The 23,115-nt window shown below is 48.5% G+C and overlaps 5 protein-coding genes across 5 annotated transcripts; 3 read left to right on the top strand and 2 right to left on the bottom strand.

The window, feature by feature from the left end:
• Window positions 1-2,335: 2,335 nt before the first annotated feature.
• EI90DRAFT_3019694 (uncharacterized protein) lies at window positions 2,336-2,860 on the top strand (the record flags this gene model as incomplete). Its single annotated transcript, XM_039057391.1, has 1 exon — window positions 2,336-2,860. One exon carries the CDS (start codon window positions 2,336-2,338, stop codon window positions 2,858-2,860), a length of 525 nt encoding a protein of 174 aa, XP_038911503.1.
• Window positions 2,861-12,786: 9,926 nt separating this feature from the next.
• On the top strand, window positions 12,787-13,257 carry EI90DRAFT_2360166 (uncharacterized protein). The gene is made up of 2 exons (XM_039052919.1): window positions 12,787-12,835; window positions 12,958-13,257. The coding sequence occupies exon 2, from the start codon at window positions 13,001-13,003 to the stop codon at window positions 13,208-13,210; it is 210 nt and encodes a 69-aa protein (XP_038911502.1). The 5' UTR covers window positions 12,787-12,835; window positions 12,958-13,000; the 3' UTR covers window positions 13,211-13,257.
• A 1,055-nt stretch (window positions 13,258-14,312) lies between these two features.
• Window positions 14,313-16,345, bottom strand: EI90DRAFT_2360238 (uncharacterized protein). The gene is made up of 4 exons (XM_039052920.1): window positions 15,688-16,345; window positions 15,519-15,626; window positions 14,707-15,465; window positions 14,313-14,523 (listed from the first exon to the last, which is right to left on the bottom strand). The coding sequence occupies exons 1-4, from the start codon at window positions 16,060-16,062 to the stop codon at window positions 14,515-14,517; spliced, it is 1,251 nt and encodes a 416-aa protein (XP_038911501.1). The 5' UTR covers window positions 16,063-16,345; the 3' UTR covers window positions 14,313-14,514.
• Window positions 16,346-16,429: 84 nt separating this feature from the next.
• Window positions 16,430-19,077, top strand: EI90DRAFT_3075938 (WD40-repeat-containing domain protein). Its single transcript, XM_039061614.1, has 4 exons — window positions 16,430-17,383; window positions 17,481-17,809; window positions 17,876-18,557; window positions 18,606-19,077. Exons 1-4 carry the CDS (start codon window positions 16,630-16,632, stop codon window positions 18,815-18,817), a joined length of 1,977 nt encoding a protein of 658 aa, XP_038911500.1. The 5' UTR covers window positions 16,430-16,629; the 3' UTR covers window positions 18,818-19,077.
• A 1-nt stretch (window position 19,078) lies between these two features.
• Window positions 19,079-22,201, bottom strand: EI90DRAFT_3146926 (uncharacterized protein; the record flags this gene model as incomplete). Its single annotated transcript, XM_039065475.1, has 9 exons — window positions 19,079-19,320; window positions 19,345-20,575; window positions 20,637-20,793; window positions 20,842-21,109; window positions 21,154-21,518; window positions 21,569-21,773; window positions 21,836-21,926; window positions 21,991-22,062; window positions 22,121-22,201. The coding sequence occupies 9 exons, from the start codon at window positions 22,199-22,201 to the stop codon at window positions 19,079-19,081; spliced, it is 2,712 nt and encodes a 903-aa protein (XP_038911499.1).
• Between the last annotated feature and the right edge of the window lie 914 nt (window positions 22,202-23,115).

Genomic DNA, 23,115 nt, shown 5'->3' with positions numbered 1-23,115 from the left:
GGGGAATTTGAAATAGGGAACTGCGGCAAATGCGGCGCAGACAAATTCTAATTAACCATTAAAATAGCTTAGGCGAGGAAGGACAATAAGGATTCCAGGCGCAGTCTGACCGCAGTAGACCGCAGTTCAGCGCAGCAAAGCGCAGCGGAACTATAGCGTGAAAATTTCACTTTTTATTCAGTTTGAGAAAAATACACTGTAAATAAATCCTGTAAATAGAAGGTAGAGCGTGAAAAAGGAAGGCGACCCAAGGAGTATAAAAGGGAGACCCTTTCTGCGACCTTTCGCCCCCCTCAGAGAAGTAAGAAAATAGAGTATTATTTTTCTCAAGCATTTCTGGTTGTCACTCCAGTGCGAAAAAGTGATATACAGTTAAGATTGCCACTGTAGTAAAAGGCAGCAATTAAGGAGAGAAATATTAAGTAGATATTTCAACAGGAGAGCTGGTTAACACTCCAGATTTCAAAGTGTAAACACAAAACAGTTATTTTGCTACTGTTAAAACAAGCAATAAAATAAAGACAAAAATAAAACGAACTCAAGGGACACTCCAGACACCATCCAAATTCATTAACTGAATAGAATCTTTGAAACTTCACCAAGTAGAAGATTAAATTCAAGTTTAAATCCAAATTAAACAACGCTACACAAAATTACACCTAGACAAATTAATAAATTTCAATAAAGAAACAGCTCCGCAGGGCTCGGTTTATCTGTAAGTCAATTCCCAGGAACTTTAAAACTAACCCATAAAAATAGAATTAGCCAAAACACTCGGATTGGTACTATATTTACAATAAACAACACTAGTACACTTCCCCATCCTAACTAAAGAACCAGGGAACAGCTTGGTGGTGGTCTCGTTTGAACCTCCCAACTGACCTTCCTTCGTTCTCTCCTTCACCGTAACGGAGGGCTTCGGCCTCAGCGACTTCTGCCAAGAGCGCTGTGCCTAGTGACACGTCCGTGCCCTAACTTACTGACTGGCAATTAGAACCTAGGGGGGCAACTCTAGTTGATTTTTCTACTGGGGCGTAACCTATGTACAAGTGGGAGATATATATATGGTTACAGCGGAGCCGAACGGAGCAGGGCTAACGGGGTTTAAACATTAGCCGACTGAATATTACCGACGAGTCGGTTCACAGGGTTAGCGGAAAGGCAGGCGATAACCCAGAAACGGAAAGGAGGGATAGGCCCGAAGGTGGGCTCTGCAGGGCAGGCGAGTGTATTGCCCAGCGGAGGCGGGGGTGCGCTAGCGGACGTCGGAGCTGTCCGGAAGTCTTCGGGGCTCCGTACTTAGGGAGGCGTAGGTAATAAATTGAAATGAGGGGGTGGTGACCATCGAGGGGCGCCGAGAGGATTGCGGAATACGGGGGCTCCGAGGTCAGTGAGGGAGGAGCGGAGTTGGATCGGAGGGATCGGAGGGACCGGAAGTCGATGGCCGGGGATGGATATGACAGTCGTGGGGTGAGCGTCCCTGACCACTTAGTCTGAAGTGGGAAGTTGAGTTATCATTAAAGGGGAGAAGCTACAGTACTTACTGTCAGGGGACGCCTGGTTATCCGGCCCCCCTTTACTCTAAGCGATATCAATGAGGTAATTGTTAGCCGAGATTGCGTGAGATAATTACGTAGTTAGAACGCAGATATAACTCATTGCGCTATATTCGCTATCACGTCACCCCTTACCTGATATTCCCTCATTTCCCGCATCTTCTATCTTCCTATTTGATGTCGTGTTTCTATTAGTTACCATCTTCCCAATGTAACTGCGCTCTCATGAGTTAGCAGAACTCATGTACATAAGGCTACTATGCCAGCTGGGCTAGCCCCCCAGCTTTGATATCGACTAGTTTCCTGGGGATACTCTTGTGCTGCGAATAGACGCGCGGACTCTGACACTTACCTAAAGTGGGAAGTTGAGAAGAAGGCTGCTTCTTCTGTTCCCACCCCAGGCACTATTATATACATGCGGTTGGGGTCACATGGGAGGAGCCACGTCATCTCTGCACACAGCCACACCTCCCTGGGTATCTCCGCAGGAGATCCCGGAGGTGTGCCACTCTGTAAGCAGGAATGCACACGGTGGGTGCGGCGATTGGGGGAGTGGGTAGGTGTGTAGTGATACATAGAGAAAGGGAAGTCAGCCATGGAACGGAAATAGAAAGAAAGAAGAAAAGTGAAAAGGAGAAACTGGGAGTGATAGCAGGGGGAGTGGAGTAGGGCGGCACGGTGCAGGGTCAGGTGGGGTGTGCCCTGACACATCTGCCCCCACAGACATCCTATTTCATGACCTCTCTCCACACTCCAGGCCCACTAGCCAGTCAAGCTGCATGGCACCTACCAGTTCAACTGCTCCAAAGAGGGGCATCTCGCCTGGATGGGACAGTCACATGTCAGTTAAGGAACCAGCTAAGAAGAAGCACAGAGGTGGCAAGTTGAGCAAGGGAAAGATTGAGGAGTTGGTGTTGAAGAAGAAAGAGTTCCTACAGTATTTGGAGGAAAAGGGCGATGAATGGGGGGTTTCTTCTGCATTTCTGCTGTGCAGCATGAATCTCAGCAAGAGTCTTCAAACTTCGAAAACCACCATTGCTTGGAATAAGTTCCAGCACGACTTCGCTCAGGACTGTGAGGGGGATTATTCTGCCGTGAAGGCGTCAGCCATGTTCAACAAACTTCATGATGAGCATGGCGGTGAAGGCTCAGAGGACTGGAAGGATCACTGCAAGAAGATGGTGGCACAGTTCAACATGGAGAAGCAAGAGGCGATCAAAGACATGGCTCTTGTTGATAACAATCAAGCAGTTGCCATGAAACGGCTTGAGGGAGAACTCAGGGGCACCATTGACCTTGCTTGACATGCAGGCATTTTTTGTTTTGTGGGTATGGTGTCTGGAGAACTGTCAAATGTCGCTGCACATGGAAGGAATATCATCCTTTTCAATGACTCCATCATGCAAAACTTTCTTCATGACCATTGCAAGCTGAAGCAGCTGGAAAGTGATTTCTATTCGTATGTTCTCACCCATTGGGGTCAAGGAGATGCAGTCATGAGAGAGAAGCAAGAGCTTTGGAAGCAAAAGCGGAAAATGGAGACTTCAACTTGCGACCATGCTTGCCAAGCATTTGGTCAGACGTTCAAGGGGCGCTTGTCAGAACCATGTGAGGTCTCACTGATGATAGCCATCGGTGACCAAACGTTGGCCACTACAGATATAGGCATCCTACCCATGACTGAGCTTTAGCAAGGGTCAACCTCACTGATCTCGAGGCCGAGGCTACCCAGGCAAGTGGGCTGGGATTTCAGCTTCAATGACTCAAGGAGGAGCGTTGCACCTCGTTCTCGACGCTGCTGTGGGGACAACTCCATGCACCGCAAAAAGTCGGATTCTGCGGAATTTGGCCACCAACATACACCACATACCCTCTGACGCTCCCGATGCTCATTCTATCACTATCCAACACTCCATAAACTCATTCCTTATTTTTCCATATTTTCCCCATCATTCCCGACAACCCCAAGCAAAATTCCCATGCCCAACCACGCCACCAATTTCACCCCCTCTCCAGACCTCCATACCCACACACACAACCCAGCCGTTTTTCCACCCAATAGTGATGCTCTACCTTCCTTCCTCACCCACGGAGCATTTCCCAGAATGGCAACCCCACACTCAGATGGTTCAGCATGGAGTAGAGTCTCACGTGGTCTTGACAGCACCTGTCAATGGCCACATCTCAAGAACTACTGCACCAAATGGGACGAATAGGGGCTCGTTGGAAAGCTGGAGACGAGGAGGTTGCTGACGGGAGGATAGGCGGGCGCTGTGGCGAAGTGTTGCAGAGTTAACCTTCACAATTTCCATTTCGGACCCGTTATCACATATTCCCCATTCATTCATTTTTCTTTTATTGTTTCTTTGTTCCCAATTGGATATTCATCATTTACGGTTGCCTAACGGCCCGTTTTCATTCCCCCAGTCCATTCATTCCATTTCCAACATATATAAACTAGATAACAGCTTGTACATAACAAGTGAGTATTGAATAGACCTGTGAAGGGACAAGCAGAAGTTGCATCCAAGTGGCAAAGATGCCATCCACGACCCTAACGCCCCCTCTGAGCTAGTTGCTCACGTCTAAGACCCTCACATCATAATACTCAGCCTTGACGTCCAAGAGAGATGTAGGTGAGTGTTTGTTTGAGGTTTTAGCAGACCTGGTAGCACCCCAGGACCAAAACCCGGCCCAACGAACCACACCCACGCACACTACCACCCTCCCCCTTCTCTCTGTCTCGAGTCTAGGCGATAGACCCGTTACAACGTCCCTGACATGGGGGCACTGGGTGAGGGTAGTGGGATCAGGTGGGCCAGACTGGGTGGAGTGGGGTCAGGTGGGTGTGCCCTGACAATGATGCTGTTGGTGGAGAAGCTCCAGCCGAAAGGTATGTGTCAGGGCACACCCGCCCTCACCCGGTATCCCACTTACCTTTATTCCTCACTGTTCCTCATTTCTTGTTCTTCCTTCCTTTTGTTCTTTTGTTCTTTCTTCTATCTTTATCTACATGGACAACCTTTCTCCATATCTATGTATTATTGACCTGCCCGCAACACGTGCATGACACACCTATCCCCAGACAACCTGGACAGCCTCATGGTGAAACCCAGCACACACCCTCAGGATCCCCCATGGGGACACCTGGGTGACTGCAGCTGTATGTGGGGTGATGTGGCAAACCTCATGTGACCCAAGCCGCATGTACATAAAAGTATCTGGGGTGGGAACCGAAGAAGTAACCTTCTTCTCACTATTCCCACTTCAGGTAAGTAGCATAGTTTCCCCTTTTAATAACAACTCACTATTCCCACTTCAGTCTGAGTGGCCAGGGACCATCGTCCCACATCAGGCCTGTCAGTACACATGCCCATTCCACACCCTGCAAGAGCCTCAGTGCCAGGCGTTACACCCAGGCCCCCTCAACCCCGGACATGTCCCTGACAGTATGCAGAGTATGGGAAGAATCCTTCCCTGAAGCTGGTGGATGTCATTCCTTGGAGTGCTGAGGATGGAGCTCGCATTCCAAACAGTAAGGACTACAAGGACATTGTCTTGCTTCAAGACAATCAAGGGGCTGGGGGTCATCAGGGTTGTGTGTTGTTGACCATATGTGATGTCTCTGGTCTTCTTTCAACAAATGAAGCACCTGGTTTGGCTGATATTCAGCTGACTACGTCCATTACGGCTGTTCAAAGTCCATGCTCCCTGCCGGCAACACTGAGTGTGTCTCCCTCTCACTTTCTGCCTTCAACTGTGACAGGATCAACGTCTGGGACTCTGGATCTGATGGCCAATGTACCACCTTTTGTGCTGCCAGCAGAGCTGCTGCCGCTATCTCACTCTTCATCCAGCATGTTTGACTTGCCGCTTTTAAATATGCTGACCTTCGGGACTGGTATTCCAACCTTGACTCACCACCAAACTACAGACATGAGTTTTGATGGTCCGGGGGACTTCGCTTGGTCTTAGGGCATAGAGATGTCCCTTTGCCTCCTCATTTGTTCTGTTGTTTGGCTGCCATTTCTTCACTTGCCCTATTCCTTCATTTTCTACTCACTTTTTACGTTACCTGATTAATCTGTTCACTCTGTCCAACTCTGTCATATCCATACCAACTCCACCTCACCTCCACTCTACTCCACCACAGCTCTGGTCCACCTCCAGTCCATCCTCCCCCCACACCTCTGCCATACCCTCCAGTTCACCTCCAGTTCACCTCCACCTCCAATCTCCAGTACCTTCTCTGGTACCTCTTATCCTCACCTTAAACGTTTATTAATATTTCTACCTACCCAATATTACTACGGACCTCCTAGGACCTCCGCCACCCCTGCAAAGGTTTTCCCACTCTCCAGTAGCTGTCACTAATCCCACCCTTCACCTACCCACTCCACAATGCTCGATAAGGTGATTCTCTCATGAGCTTGCCGACCCAGCAAGTGGGTAAGTCCCTCTTGGGTTTTCCCCTTTGTCCCCATTTGTCTTGTATTATGTATATAAGTCCTGTACTGTAGTTGATGGCACCTTAGTGCAAAATCAACAAACGACTATCCCCCAGAGTTCATGCCTCTCGTTCTGAAGTTAAGGACCAAACTCTTAAGCGTTACCAAACATAGCCACAGCACTCCTCTCCAAGTCACTGAGGCCATGGTCCTCCCACCCGTTCTCTACCTCCAGCCTCCTTCCGGGGAAGGTCCAGGGACACTGTCCCTCCTCACCATGTCTTTGACAAACTCCTTTCTTCTTCAATTATGTTAGAACCGGGCGGGAACAGACGACTCCGGAGTGGAATCAGAGACTTAGCGTGGAGGGACCTTGGCCTCAGCGACTCAAGCGGAGCGCTGTGCCATTGCTGTTTGTCCATTTGGTCCTTAATTTCACAGTAGGTGAGCAGGAAGTCTCTAGGGGGCATTTCAGGTCGATTTCGGACTAAAACCAAAACGAGTATGTACAAGCGCCGATATATAAAAGAAGGGGCAAAAGCACAAGGAGAACAAAGGGTAACCGAATCGGAACGAAGATGTCCGAACGGGAACAAAGGGTAGAAGAAGCGGAGCGGTACCAAAGGTCATAAGGCAGGACCTGTGATACATCCGAAAGGAGGTAGGGAGGGTGAGGCCCAGAGGGGCAGGAGGATGAGGGGAAGTGGGGATGATGACTAACTGGCTAGAATAGGAAGAAGCAGTAGTCCAAATAGGGGTGATGGGAAAACGCGAGAAATACATTACAAGCGGCGAGAGTGCCGAAGGCAGTCCGCGAAGCTCGGGGGTTGCAGAGCTTGCGGAGGTTACGGAGGCAGGGTTGAAAGTCCGAGGGATATTGGCAATGGTGTTTACGTAGTATGAGGTCACCAATGCAATGGACTAAGACCGAGGTGGAGTCAAAGTCCGAGGTAGGGACTATGATGGAGGCTCGGAGTAAGGTACAAGCAGTGTCCGAGTGCGAAGTACGGAACAGCGGTGGAAGGTCGTAACTTGGCGGAAGGGTGGCGGAGGAGTAACAGAGGGAGGAGAGAGGGGAAAGGTAAGGGAGAAGGAGTGGCAGGAAGGAGAGTAGTCAGGTCCGAAGGTGAGTATCGGAGCAGACGGGGAAGCGTAGGAGGATGATGGGGGGGTGGAGGTGTTGTGAAGGGGGAGCGGAGTAGTAGGAGGGTGGCGTGAGGGGCGGTGTTCGGTCCGAGATGGGTATCGGAGCAGATGGAGATAGGGTCGGGGAGGTAAGGAGGAGGTGTGTTGCCAGGACCGAGGGTGAGTATCGGAACGGCAGCGGTAGGTTATGACTCCGGAGGTGAAGAGGGTGGAGGTCCGGAAGTCGGGTCGGGGTCGGGTATGCACGGATATGACAAATTACACTCATGCTACTTATTTACATGTTAATTGATTCACTGTCTTTTCAGGGCCTCACCCCTGGCTGAGCAAGGTGGCGCTGCGAGCGACCACTTATGCAAGTGCCAGACCCCCTGGTCTTCATCTGTCAATTACTCCATGGCTTTAGAGTGCACTTTGGCTGCTTGACATGACCTCGCATCAGAAGCAAATCTCACCCCTCAACAATCACTCAGACAGCCGCCAGACTGCTGGTACATGGAATTTCTTTTATCATCAAGGTTTGCACTTTATCCTTGACTCAAGTTCAGACGATGCAAATGTACTAACTGTATCATTTGATTCAATGCCACCTTGGACAACCGATATCTAGACCTATAGAGGGGGGTTCTCAGGACGTTTGAAGAGGGCCTAGAGGCCTCTTTTGTATGGGAACATCCTAGGACATCCTGAGATGTCCTGACAATTCACTCTCAATTCAAATGTTCAAGTAACAATGTCCTTAATTCACAATCCACTTCTGGAGCTGTGTGCATGCAGAATCATGAGTTGGAGTAATAATACAAAATAAAGAGGCGATTGAGAGGAATTTATCGCAAAAGACCCGATGGCAAATGGTTGAGAACTGATGGAGAAATGTGTGATTCTCGGTTCACTCAACACCGCACGGGAGTGGCATGCGTGGGAAATGACATGCAAGGTCAAAGTTCAGTGCCTCTCAGATGTCAAAGAAATACGAAAAAATATGTCAAGTTTACTTTGAGGACATGTATTGTAGTGCACAAACTTTCAGGACATTTGGACTACTATTCAGTGAGATAGGGGAAATGCACAATGTATTCCCTGCTCCTCCCATACTATCTTGCTCATTTCTCCACCATTTGGAATGAGACCAGCTGCGTTGGAAAGCTAAGGTTTAGTATAGTTGAATGGTGTAAAGTTAGAACAGTTATGGGGAGCGGTTGAGGCTTCCAACACAAGTTTGGGTTTCCAGGCCACTTTCTTATTGTTCTGTCTTTTTCAATTTCTTTTATTAGTGTTTTCCATTTCTTAAACCCAATTGGAATGTTCTTGAAGCTACCATAGCATATTATTTCTGTTTGTTTCTACAGGGAAAGGTTCATACACCACAAAATAACTATTTTTATGGATTTTACACTGTAGCCACACAGCACACAGGCCCGGTCTTGCCTCCATTTGCACATCCATTTAAGACCCACATTACTCGCTCTTTCTAATTTTTTTTCTATTTTTCTGAAACCATTTTCAGTTCCTAAGCAGGATTCTCATGCACAGCATAACTTTCAACTTCTTACTCGACGGTCTCCACAACTACACATTTACTGAAGAAATTTCACGTTGCCCCATGGGACTTACTCCGTGAGATCCAACTGAATGATACAGTTAAGGTCACAAGACAAGGACATAAAATCATGGACAAGCCTGGCATCGAAACCAGGACCTCTCAGTGTGCTACCATTACACAACTCACCCATTTGACCATGCCGGTATAGGCTGTTAAACTCTATACCGATGGGAACAGATATCCATTCTCCAACATTTACACCCAACGTTCTTATGCTCGATCGATAGAGCACGATTAGCTCTCCTACCATGCCAATTTTCGTGCTGAACGGACAAATATTAGTAGAGATTCTGATTCAACACCATGCTGAATCTCACGTGGACTTGACAGCACCTGTCAATGGTGGTACCTCAAGAACCACAGGGCCAATTTGAATAAAATTGAGCTTGTTGGAAAGCTGGAGGAGAGGAGAAGTTAGTGTGGCTCAAAAAAAGGCATGGAAAGGGACAGTTTGGTTTCACGTTGACCTTCTTTCATATCAGGCTGCTCCAGCAGTATTTCCCCCATTTCTCCCCCATTTCTTCGTCGATTTACACATATTTTGTATCATTGGAAAGCTGTTATCAAAATGAGTCGAACTAGTCTGTAGCGGAGAGATTTGGTTCAGCCGTTGTGAAGATCGTCAACTTTATTCATTGTGTTGCCATCAATCGGCATAACTTGCAAATATATTGACAAAAATGCCATCGATTTCTCTCAAACTTGGTACTATAGGAAGAATATTCTCCACGGGCACTCAGAATATTTTTCCATACTTTTAAGGCTCCTGAGAGACTCTGAATGTCGACTTTTTCCCTTTTCCCACACAATCCATGTTCGGTGAATATTCATGACAACACATGTTAGAACTTGAATGTGGTAATATATATGCTTACATGCGACATAACATGTGTGTTCTTCATTCTGATACCTAGCTATAAGGTTATGCATTTCCTTACAGAATGTTAGCCAGAGCTTGTATGTACTTGTAAGCGATGGATTTTCCAAATCGGTGGAGATTTGACAGAGATGCCAGCCTCTCAAGCTGTCATATCCGTGCATACCCGACCCCGACCCGACTTCCGGACACCACCCTCTTCACCTCCGGAGTCATAACCTACCGCTGCCTTTCTGATACTCACCTTCAGTTTTGGCAACACACCCCTCCTCTTACCTCTCCGACCCCTTCTCCGTCCGTTCCGATACTCATCTCGGACCGAACATCGCCCTACTCGCCACCCTTCCTACAACTCCGCTCCCCCCTCACAACACCTCCACCCTCCCATCATCCCCTACGCTTCTCCGTCCGTTCCGATATCCACCTTCGGACCTGACTACTCTTCCTTACCTGTCCCCTCTCTCCTTCTTCCATCACTCCTCCACCACCCTTCCGCCAAGTTACGACCGTCCACCGCTGCTCCGTACTTCACACTCGGACACCGTTCGTACCTTACTCCGAGCCTCCGTCATAGTCCATACCTCGGACTTTGACTCCACCTCGGTCTTAGTCCATTGCATTGGTGACCTCATACTACGTGAACACCATTGCCAATATTCCTCGGACTTCCAACCCCGCCTCCATAACCTCCGTAAGCTCCGCAACCCCCGAGCTTCGCGGACTGCCTTCGGCACTCTCGCCATTTGTAATGTATTTCTCGCAATTCCCCCTCATCCCTATTTGGACTACTGCTTCTTTCTATTCTAGCCAGTTAGTCATCACCCCCACTTCCCCTCATCCTCCTGCCCCTCTGGGCCTCGCCCACTCTACCTCCTTTCGGTTGTATCACAGGTCTTGCCCTATGACCTTCGGTACCGCTCCGCTCCCTCTAACCCTTTGTTCCCGTTCGGACGTCTTCGTTCCGATTCGGTCACCCTTTGTTCTCCTTGTGCTTTTGCCCCTTCCTTATATATATCGGCGCTTGTACATACTCGTCTGGTTTCAGTCCGAAATCGACCTGAAATGCCCCCAAGAGACTTCCTGCTCACCTACTGTGAAATTAAGGACCAAATGGACAAACAGCAATGGCACAGCGCTCCGCTTGAGTCGCTGAGGCCAAGGTCCCTCCACGCTAAGTCTCCGATTCCACTCCGGAGTCATCCGTTTCCGCCCATCTCTAACACAAGCTACCCATAGTAGGTGCATACTGGATATGGTTATCTACAATGGCTTGTAAAATCTCCAAAATCTTTATAAGCATTAAAAATCCCCTTGAAAGCACCATGGCAGAGTATAATGCTCGAAATCATTGAGAAACATTGGCCATTCCCCTGCCTTGGCCCTAATTCCCTTAATATTCGATTATCTTTTCCATTTTCCTGTCTACTATTTATGTAAATAGCCATATGTACAACATCACGGGGCACATAGTTATCAGGACATCCTCATATTTTCCCACAGTCCATTTTTGGCAGCAAGTCGCATCACCAGGATGTCCCAGGATGTCCACATTGAAATAGGCTGTTTAGGCCCTATTTGAAGCATAAAAAACACCCCTTGATAGGGTGGGTTAATTGGCTGACTAGCCTGTCAACGCACCAACCTATGTTTATTACAATGCAATCTGATGGCTCACGTTGTAGGCGGGATAATCACCCACGCACAGAGCCGGCTCAGATACCCGCTTCCAACATTCAGAAACCACTTCCATTCACGCGACAACTCGATATGAATTTGGTACCCAAAAATAGTCCTAATTCGTACGGTTCTGACGATATCAAGAACGTCCCAATCGGAGGAGATTTGACGGAGTTCCATGTTGGGCAAGTTAGGCACGGGCATGTGCGGGCGTGGGAATCTCAAGCGGCAACCCAGAATTCCAGCCTCACTCGTTCCCACGGCGTCTAATAAATTGGTAAAAATGCTCATTGGCTGCATAGTAGTTCTATTCAGTCACATTTCCAATTTCGGCTCATAATTCCGTAAATCCGTTGAGATATCGCTTATTTTCTTATATTTTCATATTTTGCCATCATTTCAGATATTGATTGATATTCTTTTATTGTTACTGTTACTCTTTTTATTATTTCGCCTAATAAGGTACCCAGGTGCCATATGGCACCAATATTTGCCATCTATTATTTCTAAAAATAATTATTTCTTATAATCCTGTACATACCGGATTTTGGAATAGAAGTTCTCCCCTCCCCCAAATTCTCTAAGGTGCTAGGACGTGCTAGAGAGGGTGTGAGTGTGTGGAATTCCAACAGTAGGAATAAGGGCAGCTGTCTAGCTCACAACGAGTGAGTAGTGGACGCTGAGCCCGGACCTTGCGGAAATCCCGGAGAACCCACACGGAGTTTAAGGATCGAGAGTCAAGCGAAGTTTAGAGAGAAAGTAGAGAGTTTAGGAGAGTTTGGCCCCACGAGCTTAGTCGGCATAGAGAGCCGCTAGCCCTCTTGCAACGTCATGAATTACAACATCGCGATGCCATCCACACTATCTGATCACCAAATACCCTGCTGACACAATGCAACCTCCTGTGAATATGAACTTTGATATCACTGGAGTCATTCCACAATCAATGATCAATTCTTCACAGTAACTAGATCCTTCGGTCCTCCTGCATGCCCTGCAACACCATTCTCTCTTTGCTCAAAATGTGAATTTGCGTTTGAATTCCCTGCTTCACCATCTGACTCACAACCTGAAATAGAAAAAGAATTGAGATAACCATGAAGTCTCTGCATGAACGTGCCAACACGAAGACAATCACGGGACCTACATGGTCGTACAACACAGGAGAGTACACAGCCGAAGGCTCCCTGGCCTTGTCACATATATACGTCATGATCGCAAGGCAGCGATGTACAAGCGATGTGCTGATTTTCCATGGGACTTCTTTCATACCCCCGTTATTCTTACTTCCGCTGATGATGGTTGCACAGAATGTGTTCTGTAAGCTCATAGGAACTGGTGCTACGATGCACACACTTCCTGACTACTGTAAGCTTCTCAGGTCTAGAAGCTAACCATCACCGCATAGATTGCTCTGAAAATTGTTCATCATACTGTTTATTATTCATGTAACGTTATAACACGTTGTTGCAGTAATATTCGGTTAGCTGGTCATTCACTCCTAAAGGAAAATCTTACTGGTCGTTTGGTAGGGAAGATTATTTTTCACTCTCCAAATATAACAGGGTCTAACTCTTTCATAACCGGTTGGGTTTGACCTCCTTTTCTCCTCCGCACTTACGCTCGAGACTCCTAACTCACATTACTCAGCCACTCACGCCGTACTCATACTGCCCGCAGTGCTGAAAGTCAAATGCGATTGTGGAGTGCCTTCACCCCAATTACTCTACTTCCCGTTGTCACGGCTGGTTTTCTTGTTGGCCAAATGACTTTCGACCAGACACAACCTCTTGGCCAAATGACTCCCAACCAGACACAACCTCTTGGCCAAATGACTCCCAACCAGACACGATCGTTCGTGGCCATAGTCCCTTCATTTGGTAGTTCATATGAAGGTAGGTAAACCAAAACTTTCTCCTGGTCTTAACCTATGTTTTCCCAACAGACACTTGCACCTGGGCATTGAAGTACCACGACGACCACGGCCAAAATGTGAGCTATGGGAAATTCATGGAGGTCTTTGGGCTTTGCGAGGTTGATATTGGAGTAAATACTGAGGCCAACTTTTGGATTGCCTCCAATGGCGACTTTGGACATTGTGAGACTGTTCCATACCAGGAACAGAAATGTTTGAGGGGGGATGGCAAGTTATGGACATGGACGGTTCTGAATAATTGCAATACTACAGCCATCTGCGGGGGCCAGTAGCGATCCATGTAGATACTTAACGATTTAGCGAGGCTGGAGTCCTGCCCAGTAGAAGTTATAGTGCATCTGCATCAATGCCACGTCAGCAGAAAAGGCATTCAAATGATAAAGGCAATAGAGCAGGCTAGTAGTATTATCATGAACGAGGGAAGGTGATATTTACATAACGAAGACGTATGGTTCCCAACAACTGGATCCCAACTTAAGAGTTTTGATAATTTGTTCAGACTGCAGACAGGAAATGATGCGTAGACTCGTGACGTCCAGAGAGAGCGTCAAAACTCCACGATGTCTCGGTGCCTCAAGATGGACTCAATAGTCGGGTAAGTTGTAAGATACCCCGCGTTGTGTCCCCTCTCATGCGCATAGCAAGGGTATGTGGGGTTAAAGTTTAGGGCTTGTACAGTCGTGGGACCAGCGGGACCACCGTACGAAAACAGCAGATCGAATGGGGGCGGCCGAACAAGCGTTCGTGACAAGGCTTGGCGACCACAGCGGGGCACAATGGATGGCCCTTCGACGCGACTGGTCATTATCGCTGTTGTGTAACAAAATAATATTTCACACCGTGCCCAATTGGGAAGAAAGTATTGATTGAACTCGCTCACCGTCCATGGCGATGGGTGATGCTGTGTATCGGTAGTTCCCCATTTCCATTTTCTGCCGAACACCCACGATGGGTTTCTGAGAACCAATCGTTACCCCATCGACGAGAGTTGCACCATTGCTTGGGCAAGAAATGAAGCCTTGACCGCCGCTCCAACGCCGAGGTTGGCCAGGGAATGAAGCCACTCTTGGGGGAGTGTAGTCCTCCAGCAAGCATGCTGCATGCGGGGAAGCTGAAAGATACTCTTCCACAATGGCAGAAAACGCCGGTAGAGGGGGTACTGAATATTGAAATTGCTCAAGAATAAGGATCTGGTTGCCCAATTTGTTTCTTGGATCGCTGTTCCACGCAGCAATAGCCTCTGTGACCATTCGCTCCCGAGGATCCTTTTCCTATAACCCCTGGTGTCAAAAGAGCGCTGTCGTTAGGGACAGTAGTACACACCGCTAGCCATATGGACCGGCTCTGTCCATCACTTTGCAAGCATTGGAGACGAACATCCGAGCATTCGTCACATGGATATCCGGAACCCCCAATGCGCCTCGTACATATCTGTGATCGGGTAGCGTAGATAACGTACGCACCAGTATACATAAGGCTCCTAAGAAGCGTACCTTCCTGCGAACTTGACATGTAAAGCACGTATTTTCGCTCTTCCCCACTGTCCCCCTTGAAGAACTTGTTCCAGGGATAAGATAATTCAAACTCTCTCTGGCTTGCTCTAGTTCATTCATTCCCGTTGAGACTGGGGCATGTTGATCCTCTTCGACCCATTTCAGTTCGTTCGTTGCTGAGGTGGGGAAAACATGATACTCTTTGTCCATCGGCTCATTCGTCGTTGCAGAAATGGGAGCACGTTGGTCAACTTTGATCCGATTTAGTTCGCCTGTCGTTGGAAAGGGGTACAATTGACTTTCTTGGCACCCCTTTTGGCCCATTTCCGAAACAGAAGAAAAATGACTCTTTTCGCCCCTTAGACTGCTTGTTGTTGACATGAGAGGAAGTTGACCTTCTTCGGTCTGTTTAGTTTTGGGCGCTGTTGAAATGGGTGAAGTTTGACTCTTTCTGCCCTTCGATTGATTGGTTACTGTTGAAACGGGTTCGCCCTCTTCGACCTGTTTTGATCCGTTCGTTCTTGAAGAAAGAAAAAATTGGCTTTCTGTACCCTCTGGTTCATTCATCGTTGCAGGGTGACTAAGCTGGCCTTCGATCGGTGTTGGTTCCTTCGTTAAGGAAGGTAACGCAAATTGAAGTTGCTCGAGATTAGGGATTTGTTGGCCCAATTTGTTCCTTGGATTGCTGTTCCACGCAGCAACTGCGTCCACGACCATGGAATCCGTTTCCTATAATTGCTCGTGTGAATAAACTATATTGGGGAGGACAGCAATGTACTCGCCGCTGGCCACGCGGGTCGACTTTGTCCATGGCTTTCCAGGCATTGGAGGCGGAGAATCGAGGATCGGTCTCGTGGAGATCCGCGAGATTCACTGTGCCTCATACATTTCTGTAGTTGGGCAGCATACACGACGCATGAACTGAGATACTTAGGCTCGTTAACGACGCACCTTCTTGCAAACTCGACATGTAAAGCACTCGTCATTGCTGTCCGCTCCAGGCTCCTCCACATTCGGTGTTGTCGAAAAAGGAGTTGGAGAGACCTCACTGCCCTGTCCAGGTACATTGGTCCCTACTACAACGGGATAAAGCAGGTCCTCTTCGCTCCTATTCAGGCGCTTCATTGTTGAAAGGGGAGAGCTTCGACTTCCTTTGTGACTCTTTGCTTGAATCGTTGTTGAAACCGAGGAAGCTTGGTCTTCTGGGCCGCATTCTGGCTCACCCGTTGGAGCGGGGGGAACTGGAGACTCTTTGCGCTTACAGCTGAAGAAGTTTCTGATGGATCGCCATCGACGTTTCAACTTCTCAAAACGAGGGCTGGCCATGCCTGATCGTTAGCAGTATGAATGGTCCCAGTCATGGTGGAGAATCAAGATGGCAGGGTGCATAAGGAGAAAAGGGGGTTGCGCAATATTCTCGATTGCCAGAGCAATGCCACACGTAGCCAAATGTAGTGCCAGAGTTGAATTTGGTTACTCCTATTTCATCTGTGGAACATATATGGAGCAGGTAGCACGCCTACGTTAGGAGGCAGATGAGGGGGGTTCTTGGCTTTAGTTTTCTTAAGGCGCCACACTCCAGGGGTTTCATATGGAACATTCTTCGACAGTTCTTTATCAACAACGGCAATAAATTCTCTGGAGCAATGCAGAGTGACACGCCCCAACAAACGCTTCGGTGGAGCGAAAGGAGGACCCTTTGTTGTTCGGTGGTGAGGGGCGGAGAGTCATATCCATCGAGGTTGAACCTCAGCCGTTGAGCTGAAGCGTGAGAATATTGCGTTGCATTCATCGCCGAAATTTTCAATTCAATCTGCTTGTCCCGACTTGTGGCCCCGTTCGCAGGCTAGAGCTAGTGCTGTTGGTGAATAACAGCGTTAAGGTACTAGCGTTATGAGCACGAGCGCGCATCAAGTTCCCCTTAAGACATCTACGTTCCCTACCCTCCCCAAAGCTACCAAATCATCGTCTTCATCTAAGCGCCAAAAGCGCAGCACAGGCCAAAGCGAGGACGTGGTCGGTGGGAATGGGGATGGAAGCAGGAGCGGAAGCGGTCGCCAGCCGTCTCCCTTTATGCTCGCCGATGGGTGTGAAAACCCAAGGGAAGTTGCCAGTCCTGCCGCTACCGGGCCTTCCAATGGCAACCTTGCGGTTGGTTGCGGGAGTCCCGGACTACTTTCTAATGATTATCTTCAAAAACTCGCAGCTATGGGGGATATATATTATAAACCCCGACCAGGAACCAAGGATTCTGCCCTGTCTTTACTGCTCAAAGACCACACCAGTGCAGTTACCTCGGACGCTACTGCTCCTACTGGGTCTGATACTACTTCATCTACTGGGCCTACATTTACAGTTGTAGCCGGTTCTTATGAAAAGCTTCTTTACGGCCTCAAAGGAACGTTCGCATCTGCATCGTCATCCAAACAAAAGCATGGAAATTCCCCTTCATCCTCAATATTGTCCCAATTTGGCGAAGTGTCATTTGAGCCATTGTTCATCTTCCCTGCACATATTGGATGCGTTAAGGCCGTAGCTGTAAGCCCTGAACATTGGAGGTGGCTGGTAACTGGAAGTATGGACGAGACGATTAAAGTCTGGGACCTGAAACGAAAGAAGGAGGTAGGAGGCCTCATGCAACATACGGGTGTGTGCCCCCTCCTCGTATATTGATGACTTTACTCCTTACTGATGGCTGTGTTGTCGCCGTCTTGTGTGCTCTCGGGGATCAAATGATCTGTCAGGTTCAATCACACAACTCGCGTTTCCTACCCGGTCACACGTCATGTCGTCCTCGGAAGACGGGACTATCGTTCTTTTCCGTACACGCGAATGGTCCGTCCTACGGGTTTTCAAGGGTCACACAGGCCGCGTGAATTCTTTCGCCGTTCATCCTTCTGGTAAAGTTGCGCTGAGTGTAGGAAAAGATAAGATGTTGCGAATGTGGGATATGATGAGGGGCAAGGGAAAGGGGGCAACGAAGCTTAGTAAAGAAGCAGAATGTGTGAGGTGGGATACGAATGGAACAAACTTTGCAATCGCTGCTGGCAATGGTGTCGATATTTACACTACGGTGAGTCCTTTACTTTGAAGTCCGCGTGTTAGTGTGTCATATTTTGCCCTTCGTTCTCTATGAAAGGCGATGACTGTGGTGACGACGATCAACCACCCATCACGAATCCACGAGATCCGATTTATCAAGCATCCTTCACATTCATCCACAAGGGATCTTATCTTCATCGCGGCCGAGGACAAAAAAATTTCTGTTTACGAACCACAAGAACACCCTGCCACCGAAGAGGGGATCAGCGAGGCTGGGTTTCGATCAACTTGGAATTACGTCCTCAAAGCCGAGCTCATTGGTCACAACAACAGAGTAAAGGCATTTGATACATTAGTCGTATCGATGCCTTCCACGGATTCGAAGGATGACACCCCATCCTCAACGAGAATATTGGCATCGTGCTCGTCTGATGGAAATATTCATATTTATGATCTCGCTCTTCTCCCTGCCCCATGTTTCTCCCCATCCAACCTCTCCACTCCTGGGACCAATATAAAAGAACCCAACTCCAGCAATAGCCCAATATTGAAATTGAGGCCGATCGGAGTTTATGACACAAAGGGGACACGGTTAACATGTTTGACACTTGCGGAGGGGGAAGCAAAGGAAGTTGCTGAGTTGCCGATTTCGGTTGGTAAGAAGAGGGGAAAGAAGAGGAAGTTAAGAGAAATCGAGGATGAGGATGAGGATGAGGATGAGAGTGGAGATGAGGGTGAAAGGGAGGGCGGGAGCGAAGAGAGTGAGGGCAAGAGTGAAGGTGAGGTTGAGGTTGAACGTCAGCAGGGCAGTGCTGAGCGTGTTTCAGAGGTGCAAGGTGGGCTTGATGGCGACGATGAGGAGGACGATGACGATGACGCGCAAAGAGAAAATGAAGGACAGTGGCAACAGCAGCTAGACAACGTCCCAAAGAAATTTGACAAGGTGAAGACTAGACTCAAAGCGAAGGCGAGAGTTAACGCGAAGGCGGGTTTGAAGGAGAAGGCGAGAGTAACGGCGAAACGCATTGAAAAGAAATGAGGGATTGGCAGGATTGAGGGACCGAGATGAATGGAGGTTGCGCGGGTGCCTCGAGGGAAGGGGTGGATGGAACAAGTAGTTGTCAAAATGGTCCCGTTCTCAGATCATCGAATTCGTTTTATTCTCCGTGATTGGATGGAATCCGTCTTCTTTCTTACCATTTGTCTGGGACTATATCAATTGCATCTAACACAGCAGTTTGGGGCCAATACCCGTAAACCAATGTGGTTGGGAGCCAAAAGAATTTGATTGGATTATACGCTACATAAAGTCAGCAGCCCTCATCCTTCCTGGCCGCTTTGATACATCTTGAGTATGTAGTGATGGCAGGGAGGTCAGGTTCACGGTAGTGTTCACGATTGAGGAAGCCTCCTTCTCCACCCATTCCATTTCTTCGTCGACCTCGATCGCGGCAGCGGGATGCCCAGTTACGGCGTTCTCCCTCTCTGTTCCCCGATCACCTTCATGTTCTTTGTTTCGCCCTTTCTTTTTGTCCCTCTTTCCTACAGCCGGGGCAATGCTCAAACCTTCTTCATCAAGATCAAAAGAAACGAGTGCTTTCCGTCTTTTCTTGGAGGTCGAGCCGTGTTTTATTGAATCAAATTTGCGCGATGAAATCCTACCCTCTCTCTGGGATTTTGGGACAAACTTTGGATGGAATGTGGATGCATCAACGGTGATGTTCCGGCCAGATGGATTCGATGAAGTTGATGGAGGGATCAACGATGGAGTACTGGGCCCCGATGGTCCACTCCCGGATTCTGGAGAGAACAAGGTACTTGATGTGTCAACGGGTGCATTCACATGCGCAACAATTTCCCCATCATCATCGCTCTCCTCGTCACTTGCAAAAATAGCTTTGAAGATGTCCATTGATGGGCGCTGATACGTCAGTGTATCCTTGCCCTGGTTGTCGTCTTCGCCGAGGCCAATGTTCGAGATATCTTTAGGACCGGACCGAGTTGCCGATCCGGACGGCTCGGCAGTTGAAACAGACAGAACGGTTCCTCCTAGGGATGCGGGATCCCATGAGGATGCCTTGGATGACTTTGAAACTTCCTCAGAGGAAGCAGCAGCAAGAGGGCCTTCCTCTCCACCGCCAGCGTCCAGGCGAGGAGTTTTGATACCCATGCGCTTGCACAGTAGTCGAGCGGGCGCCCATTCTTTCACTTCTCTTGTTAACTGCCCATACATGCCTAATCGCGCGGCATTCTGCTTTGGAGTCTCTTCGTTTGGCTCCTCCTTGGGCTGGGCAGCTTCTTGTTCGACTGGTGGTGCTGATGTGAGGCTGGGCCTGGACAAACCTCCTTGGAGCGTTGGTCCTGCCTCCACCACAGAAGCACTGGTGAAACGATTTGCCATTGCTCCACTCATTGGTTTGAAAATCATCGCAGCTTTTGCATAACTCTCTAACTCGGCATTGAAATCTTCGTTTGACTGGCCAGGCCGAGGGGTGGGGGGAGGTATGTAATCAGGGGAGTTGGAGGGATAGAGTTGGGATTGAATGTAGGTTGTATACCGGCTTTGTTTCGATTCATCTGTACTAAATGGTTGGAAGCCTCTCAAGGCTGCCTGGGCGATCGCTGGTTCGAGTGGGGGGGTAACAATGGCGACGGATGCAGATGATGGTGGTGCTCCATCTCCAACACCAGCGTTTCGGATACCTTGCAGTCGCTCTCTATCCTTCTGAGACAAATAATCAAAGACGGAACGTGGCTGTTGATTTGGCACCCCAATCTCCCCTAGTTGTTCCCCGCGCTAAAAATTGAGTTGGTAAGATTTCAGGCAAGGGCATCTGCGACCTGTGTTATTCACAAACCTCGGCAGCCGTTTTCCCACTGGCAGTCCACCTTAAGTCATCGGGGCGGCGCGGTACCTGGTGTTCGACCCCAGACCTAGGATCTGATTGTGGTGTCAAAGCCCATACGCTTGAGGGGTCCGGTTTCCAGTCCACTGGCACATCTGGGATTTTAAACCTGTGGGGCACTCAGTAAGGAAGAAAGATATTAGGTTTTGTGAACTACCAAGTAGTTTCAACGAGCGCCTTGTCTACTAGCACAAATCCTGGAAGGACTGCACGCCCATCATGAAAGGTACGGGTGCTATTGGTAGGGGCGGCCTGTGGCTCTACGACCTGACCCCGGTCATGATTGTGACCATCAGTTACAAGCTTGTTATCCCTCCCGTCCATGTCATAGGCGAGACGAGTCGAGGCACGCTGGCCAGGCCCCGTATCGTAGATGTCCAAATCATCCTCCTCAGCTTCATTCAGTGCCCCCAGGCCAAAGCCGGCTGTGTCTCACGCATCAGAACGAAGCACCAAAAGGAAAATTAACATGTCACACCGCTAATCCTAGGCCTCGACTGGTTCGATTCAGCGGCAGCGCCTACCATGTCGGAAAGGCTTGTTCCAGGGAGATACCCGATGCCAAATAAGTTGCCTTTGGGCTGTAAATTAGTCAGTTTCGTGTCCCTGGGTGCATATAGATGCTTTCTAGCCTCCTCGTCCTCCTCGTTGTGCTCCAGGACCGAGGAGGTGAGAAGAGTCGATGATGCCAGATCCTGCTTTCTCAGTTGTTCATATGTCACTCGCGGACCTACTCCCTGACCAACCCGCCAGCCCAGCTTCTTTAGCAGTTGCGCACCAGCGGAATCTTGTGGAGGAGGCAAGATAGAAGAAGCAATTGTACTGGCCATAGGACTAGTTGCATGTAAGACATCAATATAAACGTTAAGTAAGTGGCGGCTTACTCGTCCTCAGAGAGAGGAATGCCGGCCCTCTTCCGCATTTCAACTTCAGTTGTTCCAAATAAATCCATCTGCTCAGATGTATCAACCATCTTCTGGCTCTCCCTCAATTCTTCAAGGTCTTCTTCATCCATAAAATCCTCAGGACGAGAAACCTTATTTTGAGCTCGGGCCGTCCTTGATGACTTGAAGGTCGAAGGTGTCCATCCTAACAAAGGCGCAATTGCTGAGCTTTCATCTAATAAACGCTTAAGACAAACGCAGGCTGACCTTCTTTCGAGCCCACGGTGTTGTAGTACCCTGCAGAAAAACCGCCTTGAAATGCACCGTGAAGGCGCCGTCTACCTTTTTCATCTCGAGCCTTCAGCCAGCGCCACAATATGAGATCATTCAGGCTTTTGAGTGAACCCCACTAGCAATGTTACCTCCTGTTTCCACACTGGCACGAACTCATTTTTATCCTTTGACTTCTCAAGCGGTGGCAGAGGCGTGCCAATCTATGGAGACGCACAGACTCTGTAAATCTTTGGAACCAACGAAATCACAATATCTCACAAGACAAAATGACTCCGTTGCCTTTGGGCTGGATGCATCTACGCCGATACTGTCAAGCTTGCGCTTTAGGCGGCTCGTCATTTCAATTGAGTCTCACCAAGACCACGTGAGAATATTATTTGTCTGTCGGAAAACACGGAATTTCGTTTTAACGCGTTAAGAGCTCTCAACGCGTTTCAACGCCTTATTGATCCGTTCCAACGCTTTATTAATTCGTTCCAACACTTTGCTAGTCCGTTCCAACGCTCAATGCAAAAATCAAATTGTAAATACTCAGCCCCGCTGTAAACATCCCTGTTCACAAACGCATGGACGCACTTCCCCTTCACTGCCAACCACGGCTGCAGCAACTGTACACTCACATTTCCATACCCTGTACTTCCAAGCCACATGGGAGTCCCCCATACTCAGGCAAACACACGTTCCATGATCCATTGCCACAAATTACCTTCACTTGCTTCACATCGATGACGTCTACCTACTTGACGGTCAAGCCACTCTCACAGCGAACGACCACTTCAGCAAGTGACAAATCCCCAACAACCCCACCGTTCTCTTCCTGTGTCATTTTAACCAGTGGGGTTCCATATGGGAGGCCGGGCGCTGAGTCGTAACATGTCATTCAGGGACAGCATGGACAACGATTCCGACCACACACAGAGTGCACCCCCCATCAACTGTCAGTGTCCAGCATAGGAATCTTCCTTTATCGCTCCATGTTCCACCACCCTCAATGTCCACCGCACATTCTTATTTAAGCCACTTCGTTCACTGAGTTCTGATTTGTGTTTGCACTCATGTTCTCCTCAATACCACTGCTGAAATGAACAACAATCACGTTCAACTTCGTTCGAATTCTAACTCCACATAGCACCACCATTGAGAGCCACAATGAGTTAGACCTCAATCCCACAGCGGGTGTACACATATTGAGAATACTAAGTAACTTAGCCCATATACACTCAAAAGGCCTATGATTGATACAACTTTATGTC

Source organism: Cantharellus anzutake (genome assembly GCF_015039405.1).
Source record: "Cantharellus anzutake strain C23 chromosome Unknown EI90scaffold_62, whole genome shotgun sequence".
Lineage (NCBI taxonomy): Eukaryota > Fungi > Basidiomycota > Agaricomycetes > Cantharellales > Hydnaceae > Cantharellus > Cantharellus anzutake.
Note: the sequence above shows the minus strand (reverse complement) of the source record. Positions and strands in the feature narration are given on the sequence as shown.

Bases quoted from the DNA above. Each gene is read 5' to 3' on its own strand.
- EI90DRAFT_3075938 (XM_039061614.1), top strand. From the start codon at position 16,630: ATGAGCACGAGCGCGCATCAAGTTCCCCTTAAGACATCTACGTTCCCT. The intron at 17,810-17,875 runs GTGAGTCCTTTA...TCTCTATGAAAG, and splicing joins GTGTCGATATTTACACTACG to GCGATGACTGTGGTGACGAC. The intron at 18,558-18,605 runs GTGAGGTTGAGG...AGCGTGTTTCAG, and splicing joins GAGTGAGGGCAAGAGTGAAG to AGGTGCAAGGTGGGCTTGAT.
- EI90DRAFT_2360166 (XM_039052919.1), top strand. From the start codon at position 13,001: ATGCGATTGTGGAGTGCCTTCACCCCAATTACTCTACTTCCCGTTGTC.
- EI90DRAFT_2360238 (XM_039052920.1), bottom strand. From the start codon at position 16,062: ATGGCCAGCCCTCGTTTTGAGAAGTTGAAACGTCGATGGCGATCCATC. The intron at 15,627-15,687 runs GTGCGTCGTTAA...GCCCAACTACAG, and splicing joins CATGTCGAGTTTGCAAGAAG to AAATGTATGAGGCACAGTGA. The intron at 15,466-15,518 runs GCGAGTACATTG...GAGCAATTATAG, and splicing joins GTCGACCCGCGTGGCCAGCG to GAAACGGATTCCATGGTCGT.